The sequence below is a fragment of the Diuraphis noxia genome, unplaced genomic scaffold (genome assembly GCF_037042655.1).
Source record: "Diuraphis noxia isolate RWA-SAM2 unplaced genomic scaffold, SU_Dnox_SAM2 contig0005, whole genome shotgun sequence".
In the NCBI taxonomy this organism is placed as follows: domain Eukaryota; kingdom Metazoa; phylum Arthropoda; class Insecta; order Hemiptera; family Aphididae; genus Diuraphis; species Diuraphis noxia.
Window position 1 is genome coordinate 48,036,860 of NW_028301715.1, and position 22,226 is coordinate 48,059,085.

At 30.4% G+C, this 22,226-nt stretch overlaps 2 protein-coding genes across 2 annotated transcripts; both read left to right on the top strand.

Annotated features, from left to right (window-relative positions):
• The first annotated feature begins 9,889 nt into the window (after positions 1-9,889).
• Positions 9,890-10,873, top strand: LOC107165395 (uncharacterized). The gene has a single exon (XM_015513604.2). It carries the CDS (start codon positions 10,049-10,051, stop codon positions 10,481-10,483), a length of 435 nt encoding a protein of 144 aa, XP_015369090.1. The 5' UTR covers positions 9,890-10,048; the 3' UTR covers positions 10,484-10,873.
• A 9,752-nt stretch (positions 10,874-20,625) lies between these two features.
• Positions 20,626-22,213, top strand: LOC107165394 (uncharacterized). Its single transcript, XM_015513603.2, has one exon. The coding sequence runs from the start codon at positions 20,808-20,810 to the stop codon at positions 21,267-21,269; it is 462 nt and encodes a 153-aa protein (XP_015369089.1). The 5' UTR covers positions 20,626-20,807; the 3' UTR covers positions 21,270-22,213.
• The last annotated feature ends 13 nt before the right edge of the window (positions 22,214-22,226 follow it).

The following is a 22,226-nucleotide window of genomic DNA, read 5'->3' on the forward strand; positions in this document are numbered from 1 at the left end:
TTTTCACCGAAATTGTCATGGTAGCAAACTATCGCATAAAATGCTAAAACGATTTAAAACTCGTACCATCCGTAGTATGAAGATACGAGCGTATGTAATTTACATCAAAAACCTATACCCCTCTCCTCTCAAAATAAAGAAGAATATATATTGTATGTAATTTGTGCTACATTTAAAAATTAATATTGGTAATTTGCGCCACTTTTAAGTTTGTATAGATAGTTCGTGTCCCATAAAAACTAAATAAAACAAAAACAAACTAAATCTATGCCATCTTATCCCTACAAAACATTTAATTTGCACCACTTTAAAGTACCATCTCTTGTCGGTACATACACCAGTACGGTAGTAGATACGTTTTAAACAGCGGTGTGACTAGGTAATTATAAGTATAGGGCTCAAAAGGGATGGCCCTTGACCATTGCGGTTTGTGACCGGCAGGGTGGAAATATTTTAAGGATTATATGTGAGACAGTTTCTGAAGATATAGCCGCCATTGCGTGCTAATATTGATACATTTTCAGTTACATGATTATGTGTTGTCTGCAAAAACGCCGTACTCATGATTTTTCTATGGTGGGGGGATTGACTTCCTCTTTTTGTGAAATAACGAATTTATCGGACCAGTGATTATAGAATTATACTATTATACAACATATATATCATTATATTAGGAGGGGGGTCTAATCCCATGAGAATGCCCAATTGAGCACGCACATTGTTGTCTGTGATCTGCACTAAAACTTAAAAAAACTACATGCAATTTTCGTAACATCTAATTATTCATTTTTAGGTAATCTGCGCCTCGTAATTTGATGAATCTACACAGTTTACATAAACCAGAATGGTTAACATGGAATATTAATAATATATGAACCATTTGACGATTAATTTTTATAGTTGTTCCCGGATAGGTAAAATGTATAAATGATAAGTTTACTGCCTTACTGGTCGTAGGTAGCAGATAGATACTCATATCAAATATTAGGAGAAAAGTTAATTATCAGAAAGGGCTTAGGGCATAGAAAATAATGAAAATCAAGTATACGTTAATTATCTGCTGCTACGTTAATATTTAACCACTTGCCGTATTTTAAAACAGTATATTATGATGGTTTTCGTGTGAAATCAAACTCAAATTTATGTGTTCCGGAACGTGGACGAGATAAATAATCCGTACAATTTACATATAATTGTTAGTAGAAATCAATTTTTCAGAATAAAAATCAGACTACGTAAACTGACTTAAGAGTACGTAACAGTGGTATTTGTTGTCTAGCAAATTTACGCTCAGCAGAACACTTGTAGCTCCTTTAGTTTAACAATTACAGTGAATCGACCAATTATGAAACTTGATGGTAAGAACATTATCTGTGTTTGTACGTTGGTTTTTTACGATAATTCAATTTTTAAGTGAGTTATGTGCATATAATATACAATGCATATAAAATGCTCATAATTCACTTAAAAATTGAATTTTAACCTAAAAAAAATTGTGACTAACGATTTTTAATTTTTTTTAGCTAAAATAAGAATGACTCGTTAGGAATTTTGTATTAAATTTTCGAGTTTTTTTGGTCGTCCAACATTTTTTTACCGGCACTTCAAACAAAAATTCTCATAAAAATCGAAAATTTCAGTGGTCTATAAATAACTCAAATAAATTCAAACATTTTTGAAAATTAAACTCTATATAGATAACACTAACATTAACACTTTGTGAATATTTCAAGTATTTACAGTGATTAGTTTTTTAATTACAACCATATATAAAAATCGATGTTTTTGAAAACTGTTGGAAAATGTTTACTTTTGACCTCTATAATGCACCAAGGATATTCACTTTTCCATCCGAAACTACCCCCAAAGTTTGAAATTGTAGCATTATTTCGATTAGTTTTGCTGTACAAAGACACAAAAAAAACCACACATCATTGTAAAATCAATATATTCATCACTCCTCTCCGTTACAAATTTTTTTAATACAGTAAAATTGTAATAATTAATATAATAAAAAACAATTTAAAATCAAATTTTTCAATTATATTGGGTACTATAGGTATAGGTACTTACTATTTGATTTTATTGTTTTAAATTTGTAATATTATAAACTAGGTACATAAGGAAGATGAATCACATAAATATGTTTTTATGAATACAACATTACGTCTATCAGATTTTCTTTGTGTTTTATTAATACAGTTTATTGGCATTGGCGGATATCCATAGAAAAATGTGGGGGGGGGGGGCTACAATTTTTTTTTATGAACCAAAGCCGCGGGGGTGGAGACTACGCCCCCACACCCCCTCGTTAATAATTTTAAACAAAATTTTAATTTAACATTGAAATAATTATACTGAACAACTGAACGAAATATTTTGAATGAAATGACTGTCTAATTATTTTTTTCATATTTAAAATTGAATACTATAATCTTACATAACAAATAATAACATAGTTTAGGTACTGTAGAAAATAAATAGGTACTATAAAATATTTGTCTTAAATGTTTTATTTTAAAACCATCATCCTTGAGGATTTAGAAAATTCATTTAAAATACATTCAGTATCCATATTTTTTGTTACATCTTTCTCTATATGTAGAATAGAAAGATTTGTAAATCGTTCTTGATACATAGAAGTTCTCACCCACGTCTTTATTCTTCGCATAGCCGAAAAAGACCGTTAGCAAGTTGAAGAGCTGACAGGTAAAGTAAATGCTACTTGAAGCATTTTATAGACATTTGGAAAAATGTCTTTTTTTATTGATGTTTTCAAATCGTCAATAGTCAAATCATTGTTGATTTTATTTATAAAATTTCTGGCAACAGTCATTTCAGATTTAATGTTTAATTTGTTAATATTCAATAAATCCTAAAATATAAAATAATAAAATATTATTATTTATGTAAATTAAATATAAACCTAAACTGGTACCATCAATTAGATAATTATGCCGAATAGGGCTATGAGAACGCGTGAAAGACATATAATGACATTTGGAAATACAGAGCTCCAAACCAAGCTGCCTAGACGAAAATACCAGGGTATTAAGTTCATCACTCTGGAGCAGATCACAATCACGAGAGGAATCAATGCGAAGGAATAATTTTATATCATCTGCAAATATGAGAAATCGGCAATTCTTTAATACGGAACTGATGCCATAAATGAATAGAGCGAACAATACCGGGGATGAGTGACCACCTAGCGGCACACCAGACGTAATATATTAACCATTCTCGAATACACACCATTGAATTTTACGAATTGCTTTCTACCCGTTACATAAGACTCAAACCATGATAGGAGCGGTTCACCGAACCCGGTTGCACGAAGTACTTGTGTATTTATGATTGAAGCTTTATATAACTAATATAATAGTCTATAAATCTTGTATTCTTTTAAAATTAACTAGTGAGTAAGTGGTACAGTTTAATACAAACCAAGTTTAAAATACATTATATTTACATATTATACTAATGTGTACTAGACGGAAATGTGAAAATTATTTTCTGTTTAAAAATGTATTTAAATGTTCAATTGTTACATGTTTCCCATAAGTGTTTATTGTTTGAGTCTTACTCACGTACTACACAAAGCAAACTTTCGTTCACTATTTTCAATAGTGTGCTGTTAGTCTTGATATTAGAGCGAACTGAGTCATTATCAAACTTTTAGATAATAACATTATTTGTGTTCTTTCGTAGGTTTTTTACCATATTTTAATTTTTAAATGAGTTATTCGTATATAATGTATAAATATTTGAAAATGCACATAACTCATTCACAATTTACTCTAATATCAGAACTAACTGTAGTACACTATTAAAACTATAGTGAATGAAAATTTGCTTATGTAGTATATATGTGTAAGACGGTGAAACATATGCGCGCTAAGTCCTTTTAATTTTTATAGTCTTTCTAAGTCAAAATGTTGAACACACCGTTTGGACCAATATGTTAGATATTTTAATTTATTACGACTATTAACGATTAATAGAATTACTAGAACTATATTTAGATTTTAGATACCTAGGTACTTAAGGATTGAATACCACTGTTAATTAATTATTATTTATTAATAAATTATCATGAAATTTATGCTATTTACTCACAAATTTAATATTTATTTTTAGTTATGTTTATCGATTATAGATAATAGCAGTATGTGGCATAATATATTACTTCTTAAATGTCTCGTCCCACCTTAAGTACCTATATAAGTCTGTGAGATGGACACATCAATCTATTTAGAGTGATGGTTTTAGCACCACTACAACCATTAAGAAATTGAAACTATATGTCGCACATTTCTACAAAGAATTGCTGTTGAACAATGCCACATCCACTGCAGGACGTATAGTTATCACGCGGAGGATTTGACACGGAGATAATTACAGCGTAACGGAACTTTTGAGACACACTGTACGACGGAAGTCAAGCAAAATAATTTTGTCGTGTTGATTCGACCGCCCATCGCACAACCCTACCACGACGAGACCCGACCAATTAAACGACGCAACGATCGCGCACCCGACAGCCGTTAGGCTATAAAAACGAAACTTAAACCGAAGGGAACTGTAGTGTCAGTCCATCAACTATTAACGCTCAAACAGTGACCCTATAAACTTCGTCGTCGTTGACGAACAGATTCCAAAATAACAGACATCGCAGTACCGCATATTAGGTATACCAGACTCGATTTCCAAAATGTTTCTATCGTACACCGTCGTGACCGTGTTCGTTTTCGCCATACTTTTGAACTTTATGTAAGTGTACTCCGACGATGATAATAATTTGTCTTCAACGAATTCAACTATAGCAACTAGCATGGATTTCACGTCGTGTAACGAATGCTTGCAATCGGAGTGCCACAAAGAATGGAGTGGAGCGTGCATCCCTATCACCGACACCACACCAAACTCACAGAACTCATCGATTGTCCAGTGTCTCGTGTGTGAAGAGGACGATGATGGAAACGCTCTGTACTACAACAAAGATTATTGTGAAAGGGTATGCCCCAATACCGCTTGCCCTTGCAACGACCAGTGTTTCACGTGCTTTCAAGGGAGCGTATCTAACCCAACCTCATCTGATTCGTGCAACCTGCCCACCCAGATGTTTGACGATAAGTGTACGTTAATCAATTACCATGTGGAAGGTTAATGAAACCGTGCCGCCATCACCATGATATTATTTAATATTAATATTAATTACATTATATTATTTTTTTTCAAATATAATTTTTGTTCTCAGAAAAATTACCCCTCCTAACCCCCTCACCAAGTAAAAAAAAAATATACAAAAATTCTTTAAGTTGTTATTATATAGTTAAGATTCAATGTTTGTACACAGAAATACTATTGTTGATTTAACTTTTTACAATGTTGTTGACGGTATAGTTGTTAATTATACAAATTTTGGATTTGAATTAACACCAACAGGAGTATATTTAAACCATAATATGGTTTGACTATAATCAATATTAAAATAACAATATACATAATATTATATCAACTTATTAATATAAAACCTTTATACATTAGAAATGACATGAAATGTAATTATCTTCACAATTATAATTTGTTCATTTTAACTAGCTAATAAAACGTTCTTATTAACTGCGATTTGATTTTAAGTTGGCAATGCGCTGTTGTTATTTCATTTTTAATAGGGTTGTTTTAATTAAGAACTGATGTTATCAATGATTGATGAATTATTGTGTTAATACCTATTTTATTTACATACCTATAATTATGTTTATGATATATTTTGTACAATGCTTATAAAATAAAACTTACCTTATTTTATTCAAACTATATACCTAGTCTGCAAAACCATAATTTTTGCTTAAAAAATAATTGTATTTATATAAAATTACCAATTAAAATACCTACCCATTTGGGTAATCCCATCTATACCCCCCCCCTCCTGTGTTCGCCCCTGCCAAACCGACCTTAGTCGGAATATAACGTGCAAATGTGTATGAGATTAACTCAAATTGTTTGTTGAACCTACAACAGTTTTCTATGTGTGATAACATTATATATTATACCTAGGTATGTAATCGGTGCATATATCTAACCATTAAATTATGAACTATTCCATGGTGGGGGGATTGACTTCATATTTTTGTGAAATAACCAATTTCAAATGTCTATATAAACAACTTCAAAAGATTAAGATTTTTTTTTAAATTTTACCCTTGTATAGAAAATGCCAGTGTTACACCAATATAAAAGTTTGATTTTCTCAAAAAATGATTTTGCGTTAAAATGTCAGTTTTGCTTAATTTTTTTCTGTTTTTTTCCGGTGCTTTTGAAAACCATTTGAAATTCGAAATTTGATCTCCCTAACTAGATTCTCTTTCCAACAGTAAAAACTACTAAAGTTGAAAATCTAAGCATTATTTCGACAACTTATCGTGTACACAGATATACACAAAAAAAAAAAACGCACAGAACGTGGTAAACTCAATACATTCATCGCCCCCCTCAGATTCTAAAATCACTCTTTTGTAATTCAAAATGAATTTAATCGTTTCCTCAACAATTAATGATGATTATTAATTATCAGCCAGAATATTTCACTTCGTGTAACGATTTGATTTTTTTAAATGTTTTATATTATTTTATGAACACGCAAGTGATTTTTAAATCTTTTTAAATATGTTAAATGTATTTTTAACATTTATGTACCTATGCTTTCCTATTATTATTTTTAACAACTTATATCTTATTTTATAAAAAATAAAATAATAATAATTCGTATTTTTTTTGACGAAAACCCATTTTGTCATTTTAGCCTCGTTTATGGCCAAAATATATTATAATTCAGAATACAGTCCTAAGCCTGTTAGAATGAGAAGGAATGTGTAAGCCGTAAGCGTATTGTTTAAATTATCACTATCGAAAAAAATTCGGTACACAACTATACTGTAGAAAGTGGTAACAAATAACTTAAACAATCTGGGACCCGACTAATAGTTAGTCAATTTTTAATTTTCTGACTTAATTCGGAGGCAGCAGTGCGCACTGTAAGTGTTAGGGTCTTGATTACATTTTCTTTTTAAATCCAAGTCGTTTTGGATCCTATATTATATAATATTATATTTCTTGTACGGTTGTACCTATTATATTCAAGTCAAATATTTATTCGAGTACCTACTCAAGTAGTACCCAAGAGCATGATAAGTGGAGCATCACACATAATATTAATTATATTAATTCTACAAATTACACATATATACATAATATTCCTGTATGTGTTGTTTAGATTACGATTTCCATACTATGACTGATTTTTTGTTTTTATTCAATTATCCGTTATATAAGTACATATTTTACATAACCTATATGATCTAACTATTGTTCTTAGCCAACCCACAAAAAAATGTATGATAACATTAGCCATACAAAACAGACATTTAATTTAATTATTAATTACCATATAATAATATGTAAAATGTAAAAAAAACAATTTAGGTACAATGGTACTAATTATACAACATATAATGCTAAGAGTAAACTAATTTGACAAGACTTAAACAAAATAAATTTCAAAAAACTCCAATAATAGTTGGGTATTATCAAATATTCAATTGAATAATAAATCTGCGTGCCTGATTTATGTAATAGTTTCAGAATTTGGTATAATATTTACGACTACGATGGCACGAAAAGTACCTCATTTAAATACAATTGTACACAATATGCGCATTATAATAATTGAACAGCAGTTTATAAGTTGCAGTACAATTACGAAGTTATAATTTAATAGCTGACAGTAGGTGTGCTGTTAAATGTTAATTTAAATATTGCCGCCAAATTAATTTTGCAAACATCAAATATTTGTTAACTCATGTAAATGTATTAAACGACCATAATTAATTGTTCGTCCTTACTTTTTTTCACTGAAATTGTTATGGTAGCAAACTATCGCATAAAATGCGAAAACCTAAAACGATTTAAAATTCGTACCGCCCACAGTAAGAAGATACAAGCGTATGTAATTTATATCAAAAACCTATCCCTCTCCTCTCAAAATAAAGAAGAATATATATTATATGTAATTTGTGCTAAAATTAAAAATTAATATTGGTAATTTGCGCCACTTTTAAGTTTGTATAGGTAATTCGTGTCCCATAAAAACTAAATAAAACAAAAACAAACTAAATCTATGACATCTTATCCCTACAAAACTTTCAATTTGAACCACTTTAAAGTACCATCTCTTGTCGGTACATAACTAGTACAGTAGTACGGTAGTAGATACGTTTTAAACAGCGGTGTGACTAGGTAATTATAAGTAGAGGGCTCAAAAGGAATGGCCCTTGACCATTGCGGTTTGTGATCGGCAGGGTGAAAATATTTTAAGGATTATATACGTATTATGTGAGACAGTTTCTGAAGATATAGCCGCCATCGCGTGCTAATATTGATACATTTTCAGTTACATGATTATGTGTTGTCTGCAAAAACTCAGTGCTCATGATTTTTCTATGGTGGGGGATTGACTTCATCTTTTTGTGAAATAACGAATTTCTTGGACCAGTGATTATAGTATTATACTATTATACAATATATATATCATTATATCAGGAGGGGGTCTAATCCCATAAGAATACCCCATTGAGCACGACTCTTGTTGTCTGCAGTGGCGTAGCCAGGGGGGGTTTGGGTGTTATAACCCTCCCCCTCAGCCGTATTTATATCAAAAATATAATGTTTATAATATAGGAATACAATCATTTGGTCGTGGTAAAATGTATTCTGTTATTAAAACCCCCCCCCCCCTAAAAAAAATCCTGGCTACGCCACTGGTTGTCTGTGATCTGCACTAAAACTTAAAAGAACTACATGCAATTTTCGTAGCATCTACTTATTCATTTTTAGGTAATCTGCGCTTTGTAATTTGATAAATCTACACAGTTTACATAAAACCAGAATGATTAACACGAAATATTAATAATATATGAAACATTTGACGATTAATTTTTATGGTTGTTCCCGGATAGGTAAAATGTATGAATGATAAGTTTACTATTTTCAATAGAGTGCTGTTAGTTTTGATATTAGAGCGAACTAAAACATTATCAAACTTTTAGGTAATATCATTATTTGTGTTCTTTCGTTGGATTTTTACGATATTCTAATCTTCAAATGAGTTATTTGTTAAAACTATAGTGAATGTAAATTTGCTTATGTAGTATACATGCGTAAGTCGGTGAAACATATGCAAGCTAAGTCCTTTTAATTTTTATAGTCTTTCTAAGTCAAAATGTTGAACACCCCGTTTGGACCAATATGTTAGATATTTTAATTTATTACGACTATTAACGATTAATAGAATTACTAGAACTATATTTAGATTTTAGATACCTAGGTACTTAAGGATTGAATACCACTGTTAATTAATTATTATTTATAAATAAATTATCATGAATTTATGCTATTTACTCACAAATTTAATAATTATTTTTAGTTATGTTTATCGATTATAGATAATAGCAGTATGTGGCATAATATATTACTTCTTAAATGTCTCGAACCACCTTAAGTATATAAGTCTATGAGATGGGCACATCAATCTGTTTAGAGTGATGGTTTTAGCACCACTACAACCATTAAGAAATTGAAACTATATGTCGCACATTTCTACAAAGAATTGCTGTTGAACAATGCCACATCCACTGCGCAGGACGTATAGTTATCACGTAGAGGATTTGACACAGAGATAATTACAGCGTAACGTTACACACTGTACGACGGAAGTCAAGCAAAATAATTTTGTCGTGTTGATTCGACCGCCCATCGCACAACCCTACCACGACGAGACCCGACCAATTAAACGACGCAACGATCACGAACCCGACAGACGTTAGGCTATAAAAACGAAACTTAAACCGAACGGAACTGTAGTGTCAGTCCATCAACTATTAACGCTCAAACAGTGACCCTATCAACTTCATCGTCGTTGAGGAACAGATTCCGAAATAACAGACATCGCAGTACCGCATATTAGGTACCAGACTCGATTTTCAAAATGTTTCTGTCGTACACCGTCGTGCCCGTGTTCGTTTTCGCCATATTTTTTAACTTCATCTACGTGTACTCTGACGATGATAGTTCGGCTTACAGGAATCCAAATTCTCCAACTAGCATTAACTTCACGTCGTGTAACGAATGCTTTCAATCGAAGTGCCACAAAGAATGGGGTGGACCGTGCATTCCCATCAACGACACGATTATCGAGTGTCTTGTGTGTGAAGAGGACGATGATGGAAACGCTTTGTACTACAGCAAAAAATATTGTGAAAAGGAATGCCCCAATAATAAACACGGTTGCTTTTGCAACGGCCAGTGTTTCACGTGCTTTGATTGGAGTGGATCTAACTCAACCTCATCTCTTTCGTGCAACCTGCCCACCCAGATGTTTGACGATAAGTGTACGTCAATCAATTACCATATGGACGGTTAATGAAACCGTGCCGCCATTATCGTGATATTATTTAATATTAATATTAATTACATTATATTTTTTTTTTCAACTATAATTTTTGTTCTCAGAAAAATTACCCCTCCTAACTCTCTCACCAAGTAAAAAAAAAAAAAATATACAAAAATTCTTTAAATTATTGTTATTATATAGTTAAGATTCAATGTTTGTACACAGAAATACTATTGTTGATTTAACTTTTTACAATGTTGTTGACGGAATAGTTGTTAATTATACAAATTTTGTATTTGAATTAACACCAACAGGAGTATTTTTAAAACATATGGTTTGACTATAAATAATATTAATATAACAATATACATATTATTATTTCAACTTATTAATATAGTTAATTTGAATATAATCTTGTTAAAATAAAACCTTTATACATGAGAAAAAACATGAAATGTAATTATGTTAACAATTATAATTTGTTTATTTTAACTAGCTAATAAAACGTTCTTATTAACTGCGATTTGATTTTAAGTTGGCAATGCGCTGTTGTTATTTCATTTTTAATAGGGTTGTTTTAATTAAGAACTGATGTTATCAATGATTGATGAATTATTGTGTTAATACCTATTTTATTTACATACCTATAATTATGTTTATGATATATTTTGTACAATGCTTATAAAATAAAACTTACCTTATTTTATTCAAACTATATACCTAGTCTGCAAAAGCATAAAAATAATGGTATGGACATATGAAATTACATTGTTTATCAAGATGACAAGATGAATAAATTTAAACTAATTCAGCTGAAATGCAACATGGCAACAAGTAGGCATAATAATAATTTTGCATATAATATGTGGGTATAATTATAAACGTGAAATGCAATATTATGTAAAATTATATTAAAAAAAACATTCTATTAAATAACATGTTTTTGTTAGAATTACTATCTGGATAGTAATAGATAGTCGATAGATAGGTAGGTAGCCGTAACAGCACGGGGGTAACGAGAGCGAATCCGTGATGCTGAACATGTTGTCGTCTTGTCGCCCAAAGGACAAAAGTTAAATTTTGCATTTTTTTTACAATTTATTTTCAAAATCAATAAATTAGATATTTACGATAACATTAGGCTGGTGTTATTTTAAAATGTTTGGCCATATGTTAAAATAAAGCATAGAACACCTAATGCAACAACAAGCTTGTAGTTGTAGTTAGTATAAAATGTGTTGGTGTAGATTTTTCAACTAATATGGTAGTAAACCTCATTACATATGCAATTATCGCACAACCCTACCACGACGAGACCCGACCAATTAAACGACGCAACGATTGTGATCCCGACAGCCGTTAGGCCATAAAAACGAAACTTAAACCGATCGGAACTGTAGTGTCAGTCCATCAACTATTAACGCTCAAACAGTGACCGGATCAACTTCGTCGTCGTTGAGGAACAGATTCCGAAATAACAGACATCGCAGTACCGCATATTAGGTACCATACTCGATTTCCTCCGAAAAAACAACAAAAACAGCAAAGCCAAAATGTTTCTGTCGTACACCGTCGTGCCCGTGGTTGTTTTCGCCATACTTTTGAACTTCATCTACGTGTTCTCTGACGATGATAATTTGTCTTCAACGAATTCAACTTCACCTACTAGCATTAATTTCACGTCGTGTAACGAATGCTTGCAATCGGAGTGCTACAAAGAATGGGGTGGACCGTGCATTCCCATCAACGACACCACACCAAACTCACAGAACTCATCGACTTTCGAGTGTCTCGTGTGTGATAAGGACGATAAGGGACACACTATGTACTACAACAAAGAATATTGTGAAAAGGTATGCCCCGATAAAGTTAACGGTTGCTATTGCAACGGCCATTGTTTCATGTGTTTTAAAGTGAATGTATCTAAGCCACCCTCATCTAATTCGTGCTACGTGCCCACCCAGATGTTGGACGATAAGTGTAAGTTAATCAATTACCATGTGGACGAATAATGAAACCGTGCCGCCATCATCATGATATTATTTAATATTAATATTAATTACATTATATTATATTTTTTCAACTATAATTTTTGTTCTCAGAAAACCCCCTCACCAATTAAAAAAAAAAAAAAAATACAAAAATTCTTTAAGTTGTGTTGTTATTATATAGTTAAGATTCAATGTTTGTACACAAAAATACTATTGTTGATTTAACTTTTTACAATGTTGTTGACGGTATAGTTGTTAATTATACAAATTTTGGATTTGAATTAACACCAACAGGAGTATATTTAAACCAAAATATGGTTTGACTATAATCAATATTAAAATAACAATATATACATAATATTATTTCAACTTATTAATATAGTTTATTTGAATATAATCTTGTTAAAATAAAACCTTTATACATGGGAAAAATACGAAATGTAATTATCTTAAAAATTATAATTTGTTTATTTTAAATAGCTAATAAAACGTTCTTATTAACTGCGATTTGATTTTAAGTTGGCAATGCGCTGTTGTTATTTCAACTTTAATAGGGTTGTTTTAATTAGGAACTGATGTTATCAATGATTGACGAATTATTGTGTTAATACCTATTTTATTTACTTACTTGTACTGTTGTACTTTACCTACCTTATTTTATTCAAACTATATACCTAGTCTGCAAAACCATAATTATTATTGCATCAAAAATAATTGTATTTATATAACATTACCTATTAAAATACCTACCTAGATAAAAATAATGGTATGGACATATGAAATTACATAATTACATTGTGTATCAAGATGACAAGATGAATAAATTTAAACTTATTTAGCTGAAATGCAACTTGGCAACAAGTAGGCATAATGATAATTTTGCATACAATATATGGGTATAATTATAAACGTGAAATGCAATATTATGCACTTTTCTATAATTTATTTTAGTCACTTATACTATATAGGTACATAAATATACAGTGGCGTAATTTGGCCATGTTTGTGGGGGGGGATAAAATATTTCAACATATTTTTACCTATACAGCTATACCCCCCTCCCATAAAAAAAAATAAAAAGTATTTATTATAAGCACCTTTCAGAATTCAGAGTAATATAATATGTACACATGAGACATGGAATAAAATCCGATTAAGTGTACAAATCGATCAGTTATTTTTAGTTCAATAGCACTACGGAAAAATATTAGGATAGGATAAGATAGGACAGATATGACAATAGTCTTTCGATCGTCGTCGATCCACGATAAAATAATACTTTACTGCTCGGTGGTTTATTTTTGTATCACTACACAATGCATAAACAAACTCAAAACTTACACAAAACATATTCATATTGCAATAGTGATTCTTATAAACTTGCGTGGCTGCATTTAAAATGAACTAGGTACGAAGTATTTATGTAAAACTAGCATAAAGGATTTGTTTTTTTTGTATTATTTCTATAAAGTATAAAATATGTATAGGCTATTTATAATAATAATTCGCCGAGGTATTTGATTTCAATTTATACATTACATTTATATAAAAAAAAAAAATAATAATATTATTAGACAATGAAGTACATAGGTATGTAGTTAATCAATCTTAAAAAAAGGTCATGGGGGGGGGGATACGACACCCAAATCCCCCCCCCCCCCCCCCGTAATTACGCCACTGTAAATTCATAATACATATATAATATACATATTACATAATAATATAATATAGATTTGTAGGTTAGTGTAGGTTAGTTGTAGGTTTGTCACCATTTTGTTATTTTTAGCCTCGTTTATGGCCAAAATATATTATAGTTCAGAATATAGTCCTAAGCCTGTTAGAATGAGAAGGAATGTGTAAACCGTAAGCGAATTTTTTAAATTATCACTACCGAAAAAAATTCGGTACACAACTATACTGTAGAAAGTGGTAACAAGTAACTAAAATAATCTGGGACCCGACTAGTTAGTCAATTTTTAATTTTGGGACTTAATTCGGACATCTGTTGTAACTTGTATGTATATATTTTGTGTCTACACGTGTCAACAATAATTTCGCAATTTCGTAACATAATACATATTTAGGTATTTTAATTTTTTTTTAAAATGAATGTGGAAAAAATGACTTAAAAACCACAAAATGCACTAAAAATTTCAAAAAATGCATTAAAGTCTTAAAAATGCAAAATAAAAGTTACATTTTTTAATTCTTTGATGTATGAAATGAACTTTTTGCTTGGAAACCAATGTTTTCGGACATTCAGAAAAAAATGCAATTTGCATTCAAATCCGTTCCCTATTAATTACCATATATTAATATGTAAAATGTAAACAAAACAATATAGGTACAATGGTACAAATTATACAACATATAATGCTAAGAGTAAAATAATTTTACAACACTTAAACAAAATAAATTTCAAAAAACTCTAATAATAGTTGGGTACAATCAAATATTCAATTGAATAATAAATCTGCGTGCCTGATTTATGTAATAGTTTCGGAATTTGGTATAATATTTACGACTACGATGGCACGAAAAGTGCCTCATTTAAATACAATTGTACACAATATGCGCATTATAATAATTGAACAGCAGTTTATAAGTTGCAGTACAATTACGAAGTTATAAATTAATAGCTGACATTAGGTGTGCTGTTAAATGTTAATTGAAATATTGCCGCCAAATTAATTTTGCAAACATCAAATATTTGTTAGCTCATATAATTGCATTAGACGACCATAATCAATTGTTCGTCCTTACTTTTTTTCACTGAAATTGTTATGGTAGCAAACTATCGCATAAAATTCGAAAACCTAAAACGATTTAAAACTCTTACCACCTATAGTATGAAGAAACGAGCGTATGTAATTCACATCAAAAACCTATCCCTCTCCTCTCAAAATAAATAAGAATATATATTATATGTAACTTGTGCTACATTTAAAAATTAATATTGGTAATTTGCGCCACTTTTAAGTTTGTATAGGTAGTTCGTGTCCCATAAAAACTAAATAAAACAAAAACAAACTAAATCTATGCCATCTTATCCCTACAAAACTTTTAATTTGCACCAATGTAAACTACCATCTCTTGCCGGTACATACACCAGTACGGTAGTAGATACGTTTTAAACAGCGGTGTGACTAGGTAATTATAAGTAGAGGGCTCAAAAGGGATGGCCCTTGACCATTGCGGTTTGTAATCGGCATCGTGGAAATATTTTAAGGATTATATGTGTGACAGAATCTGAAGATATAGCCGCCATTGCGTGCTAATATTGATACATTTTCAGTTAGGTACATGATTATGTGTTGTCTGTAAAAACGCCGTGCTCATGATTTTTCTATGGTGGGGGGATTGCTTTTATACCGAACACATACGTTTTTATCGATATTTATAGAAAAAAAAAAAACTAAAAAAGTTGAAAAATTAAAATGTCAGTAATCAGCTCAAAACAAATTTAAATATTTTTAAATTTTATCAAATATAGAAAATGCCTATATAAACATTCAGTGAAAATTTCAAGTATCTGCGATCATTTGTTTTAGACAGTGTTGAGAATTATCTAGATAATTATTTAGTTATCTTTTATCTTATCTCGATAAATATTTGAATTTTATCTAAATAATTATCTAAGATTAAAAAAACATTCATCTAGATAAATTCATCTCTATACAAAAAAATATAATACGCATTTTGATTGTCAATTTATTTGTATGATAACTAGCCATTACTTTAAATTTGAATTGTCGAGTCATCTCAGACTCTCAGTAAAAAAAAAAAATATGTTCATTATAATGTTATTTATTGTACAAGCATTATTTTTTATTATTGATATTTTCATTAGGGGCCCGGACACTGTGATCAAATACGAGAATACCTACATTACATTATTACGAATCGTGTAAAATTTGTATTTTTTTCTTGATTTTGATACTCAATTTAAAAAATGTTTTTTTCAGTTATGCCTTAGTTATTTATTAATAATAATGTCTACTGCTAACATTAATTTACTCATATAGCCGATGTTTATATAATATTGAAGTACTAAGTAATATCAAAGGTGTACTCTTAAAATGTTTTGGATTTCAATGTGTTAAAAAAATTAAATTTATCTTTCTTTTTATCCTGATAAAACTCATATTGTATGTTTTTTTTAAATTATAAATTGTTGTTTTTTTCACAATAATCAATTTTCATATTATTTATATGCTACTGATGAAATTTTAAATGTAATTTATATTAATATTAAATTATTATTAAGTTTTTTTGTTATTTATTCTATAAACACCTAAAATCTAACATTTAACTCATGTCTCTATTATGGCAATAATTAAATAGATAATATTTGATTATTAATAAGATCGAATACCAGAAACAAAAACCATTACAAAAGAAACATATATCCAATTTTAGATTCAGAATGTAGTACCAAATGTATGTATTGATTTTACAATGATGTGTGTTTTTTAAATATTAATAAATTATTTACACTATCATATTATTGATAGAATGTTTAGTTTAATATAATATGATTTTTGTTACTATTTTGAAAATCCAATAATTCGTACAAATTATTATGTGGTTGCGGTACAAGTAGTTAGTGATAATATTTTTTTATATATAATTATAAAAATGGTAAGAAATAGAGGAAAAACTATCCATTGACAAGACTTATGAAGGAATTAATGTTATAATATACTATATAAATTTGGAGGATAAAGAGACTATTTCTCTTTTTTAAAATTAATTATATACATAGGCGTGCGCAGGCCTCTTTTTCAGGATATGCAGAAGACTGACAATAGCGCGCACTGAAAGTTATTTTAAGATCGTAAAATTCTGATAATATGTAATACACAATTCACAAATATTGAAAAACCTACTGTTTAATTAAAAAACTATTGTAATAAATACCATTACACAATACAAGAAGTATGTATTTCGCAAATACTTGGTAGTTGATAACTGATAACTGGATGTTTCAATTTTCCAGAGTCGACGTTCTCCCCTCACAGAACTTCAGGGTAGCAGCTGCATACCCTGCATACCCCCTGCTTACGCTCATGATTATATAGGTTTTAATCTAATATATGTATATTTTATCAATAATAAATTTGTTAAGAAAACAAAAAAACCTTATGTGAAATAAACTTGGAACATCAATTATTGCTTGGTTAATATTGACAACATAGGACCACTAACTAAATTTAGTTTTAAAATAATACGGAAACAAGTAGAAAAAATTCAATTTTTATATAGGTTAGGTTAGGTCTTAATGAAATTCTGAACAAAAAATCTAAACTAAATTTATTATATTGAATTCCATTTTCCTAGGTAATACGTACCTTTTTCTAACGAGTGAGAACTTACATTTAGGCCCCTTTAAACGTCCTCAAATCAAATGTACATACTTATTCACATTCACCAGTTTACCCCCCTCAAACCTTTTCTATATAGTCCACGATGACTTATATATTTGTATGGACACGTAACACCTCACCTATATAAAGCACTTAACACACATCATAGGCCGACCCTGCTGTATGTAAGGCATTCAAACTTTTGCGATTCACAATTCACATTATGTTTACCCATCTACAGATATCGTATCAAAAGGCAATATAATATTTCAGGGTGGATGTAAGTTATACTACACGAGACCTACTATCCGGTAAAAAAATTACACATGCCAGTTCCTAAATCATAAACGATAGAAAAAGGTACACACATAATATGCAAGTTCTTACATGGTAAACATGTACCTACGCATTTTAGGTATATATGGTTCCCGGATATAAAAATGTGGCGTGTAAGTTGGTAAACGATAAAAAAATATTGGCGTCTGGTGTGAATTTAGCGACTATTTTTCAAAAATTCGTATTAGATAAACATCAGGAGCTAGCCGACAACGTCCCGACAAACTGTTGCGAGTCAACAGTTTTACTAGTTTTTGATATTGCGTGTTTGATTTAGCATTGGCCGTTGATGTGAAATTAGTGTTTCAGTTTTTCGTCATATAAAATACGAATTATTGTATTTTTATTTTATATAAAATAAGATATAAGTAGTTAAAAATAATAATAGGAAGGCATAGGTACCTAAATGTTATAATTAGTTATAAGTGTTATCTTTAGTTGTTAAAAATTTATAAAACTTTTAAATCTTAAAAAAACGAAGTACCACGTAAGTAGTTAATTCCACTTAAAAAAAATCTAAAAACTTCACAAACAATTTTTTATAGTTATCTTAATTTCAAATTTGGATGAAATTACATATTAAATAATTAAGAATACAAATTTTAGTTATATTGTTGTAATTTAAAAATATTGTACGTGTGAACTTTAAATTGTATAATATACCTACTATGAATGACCGAGTGAGTCGTGCGCATAATGAATCTCGACTCTATTTTTTTAATTTTTTATTGAAATAATAGCAAAATAAATAATATTGTATAAAACTACAAAATGTCATAGACTGACAACTCGTCTCCACTAGGAATCAATTTTCTTGTACAATGATATTATATTATTGAATTAAAATTTAATACCATCCATTACAGTAACCCACTTGTCAATTACTTAACAGCAGAGCGATATCTACTTAGCCACTTAATTGCGTTTTATGTTATATAATTATTTTTATATTTATATACGTATTTTTAATGTTTTACCTTCTATATCGAATATTTTAGTTATTTACTTAAAATAATCTGGGACCTAACTAGTATAGGTACTTCCTGTAATTAACCCCCAAAGATTCAAATGGGATGCATTGGTGGAACCTGTAGTTCTGGATTAATACAATTCGTTCAAGTAAATACCCCTCGTGAGCTAAAAAAAAAATTGATCCAAAACTGATTACAACGGTAGGTTCTACGATTGATATTTGTGTAGGTTTTTCGAAAATTTTCTTTACAAAAAATAATTTAAAATCTCAGTAAACAAGTAATAGTGTTAATGATTTAATGTAAATCAATCGCACTAATTTGATTCAAGTTTTTTGGTACCAAAAATTAGGAAGTCACTATTGACATATTTATAAGTGTTATATATGTACACTATTGGATTGAAGATTGGAGTGTTCAAAGTTCTACTTTGGGTGGGTAAAAATTGCATAAACTTGTCCCAACCGCCTCCCCTGTATATTTACTTGGACCTACCTATGTTATTATGATTGAAGCTTTATATAACTAATATAATAATCTATAAAACTTGTATTCTTTTAATATTAATTAGTGAGTAAGTGGTACAGTTTAATACAAACCAAGTTTAAAATACATTATATATACATATTATACTAATGTGTACCAGACGGAAATGTGAAAAATCATTTTCTGTTTAAAAATGTATTTAAATGTTCAATTGTTACAAGTTTCCCATAAGTGTTTATTGTTTAAGTCTTACTCACGTACTACACATATCAAATTTTCGTTCACTATTTTCAATAGTGTGCTGTTAGTCTTGATATTAGAGCGAACTGAGTCATTATCCAACTTTTAGGTAATAACATTATTTGTGATCTTTGGTTGGTTTTTTACAATATTTTAATCTTTAAATGAGTTATTCGTATATAATGCATAAATATTTGAAAATGCACATAACTCATTCAAAATTTACTCTAATATCAGAGTCAACTGCAGCACACCATTAAAACTTGTGAACGAAAATTTGCTTATGTAGTATACATGTGTAAGACGGCGACAACACATGCGCCCAAAGTGCTTTTAATTTTGATAGTCTTTCTAAGTTCAAAATGTTGAACACACCGTTTGGACCAATATGTTAGATATTTTAATTTATTACGACTATTAACGATTAATAGAATTACCAGAACTATATTTAGATACCTAGGTACTAAGGCATTTACAATGATGGATTTAGCATCACTACAACCATCATTAAGAAATTGAAACTATATATGTCGTACATTTCTACAATAAATTGCTGTTGAACAATGTCACATCCACTGCAGGACGTATAGTTATCACGCGGAGGATTTGACACAGAGATAATTAGTGCGTAACGGGACTTTTGAGACACACTGTACGACGGAAGTCAAACAAAATAATTTTGTCGCGTTGATTCGACCGCCCATTGCACAACCCTACCACGACGAGACCCGACCAATTAAACGACGCAACGATCGCGAACCCGACAGCCGTTAGGCTATAAAAACGAAACTTAAACCGATCGGAACTGTAGTGTCAGTCCATCAACTATTAAAGCTCAAACATTGACCGGATCAACTTCGTCGTCGTTGAGGAACAGATTCCGAAATAACAGACATCGCAGTACCGCATATTAGGTACCATAATCGATTTCCTCCGAAAAAACAACAAAAACAGCAAAGCCAAAATGTTTCAGTCGTACACCGTCGTGCCCGTGTTCGTTTTGGCCATACTTTTTAACTTCATCTACGTGTTCTCCGACGATGATAATTTGTCTTCAACGAATTCAACTTCACCAAATAGCATTAATTTCACGTCGTGTAACGAATGCTTGCAATCGAAGTGCCACAAAGAATGGGGTGGACCGTGCATTCCCATCAACGACACCACACCAAACTCACAGAACTCATCGATTTTCCAGTGTCTCATGTGTGAAGAGGACGATGAGGGAAACGCTATGTACTACAACAAAGAATATTGTGAAAGTTTATGCCACAATAAAGCTCACGGTTGCCATTGCAACGGCCAGTGTTTCACGTGCTTTGAAGTGAGTGTACCTAACCTTACCTCATCTGATTCGTGCAACCTGCCCACCCAGATGTTTGACGATAAGTGTACGTTAACAAATTACCATATGGTCGGTTTATGAAACCGTGCCATCTTCATCATGATATTATTTAATATTAATATTAATTACATTATATTTTTTTTTCAACTATAATTTTTGTTCTCAGAAAAATTACCCTTCCTAACCCCCTTACCAAGTAAACAAAAAAAATACAAAAATTCTTTAAGTTATTGTTATGCCTTATGCAGTACCTATTCTATATGATATTATATAAATAAACTATTGTACCTTCATTGTTATCACTATAATTATTATTATTATATAGTTAAGATTCAATGTTTGTATAACATTATAAATTATACCTATGTAATCGGTAAATATATCTAACCATTAAATTATGAATTATTCCACGGTGGGGGGATTGACTTCATATTTTTGTGAAATAACCAATTTCAAATGTCTATATAAACAACTTCAAAAGATTAAGATTTTTTTTTTTAAATTTAAACCTTGTATAGAAAATGCCAGTGTTACACCAATATAAAAGTTTGATTTTCTCAAAAATTGATTTTTTGTCTCGCCTGCACCGAAAGTTTGGTTTTCGACCACGGTTGAAGCGTTCGAAAGCGTCCTCTTTCCGTCCAGCGGGCGGTTAAGTGTAAATCCCCAAAGTGCCGGGCGGAAAAGAGGAAATCCCCAAAAGTTTCGGGCGGAAAAGAGGAAATCACCAAAAGTGCTGGGCGCGGATCCCCTGCACAACCAGAAACTAAAATGTATACACCTACCACGGTTCTTACAAAACATAAACTTTTGGTTACGTCTTAAATGTATAGTATAACCTCCTTGCATGACGCATAAACATTTAAACATATTTAATTTGCACCGTTCTTAGATAAGTGCGTCGAACGATGCGTTAGTAATAATATAGTATATTAGTATAATTATCTTATCAGTTAGGCACAATAATTAAAATATGCAAAGTGAAAATTGTAATTTTGAAATAAAATAAAATGTCTTCCATGAAATTGTTTTTATAGA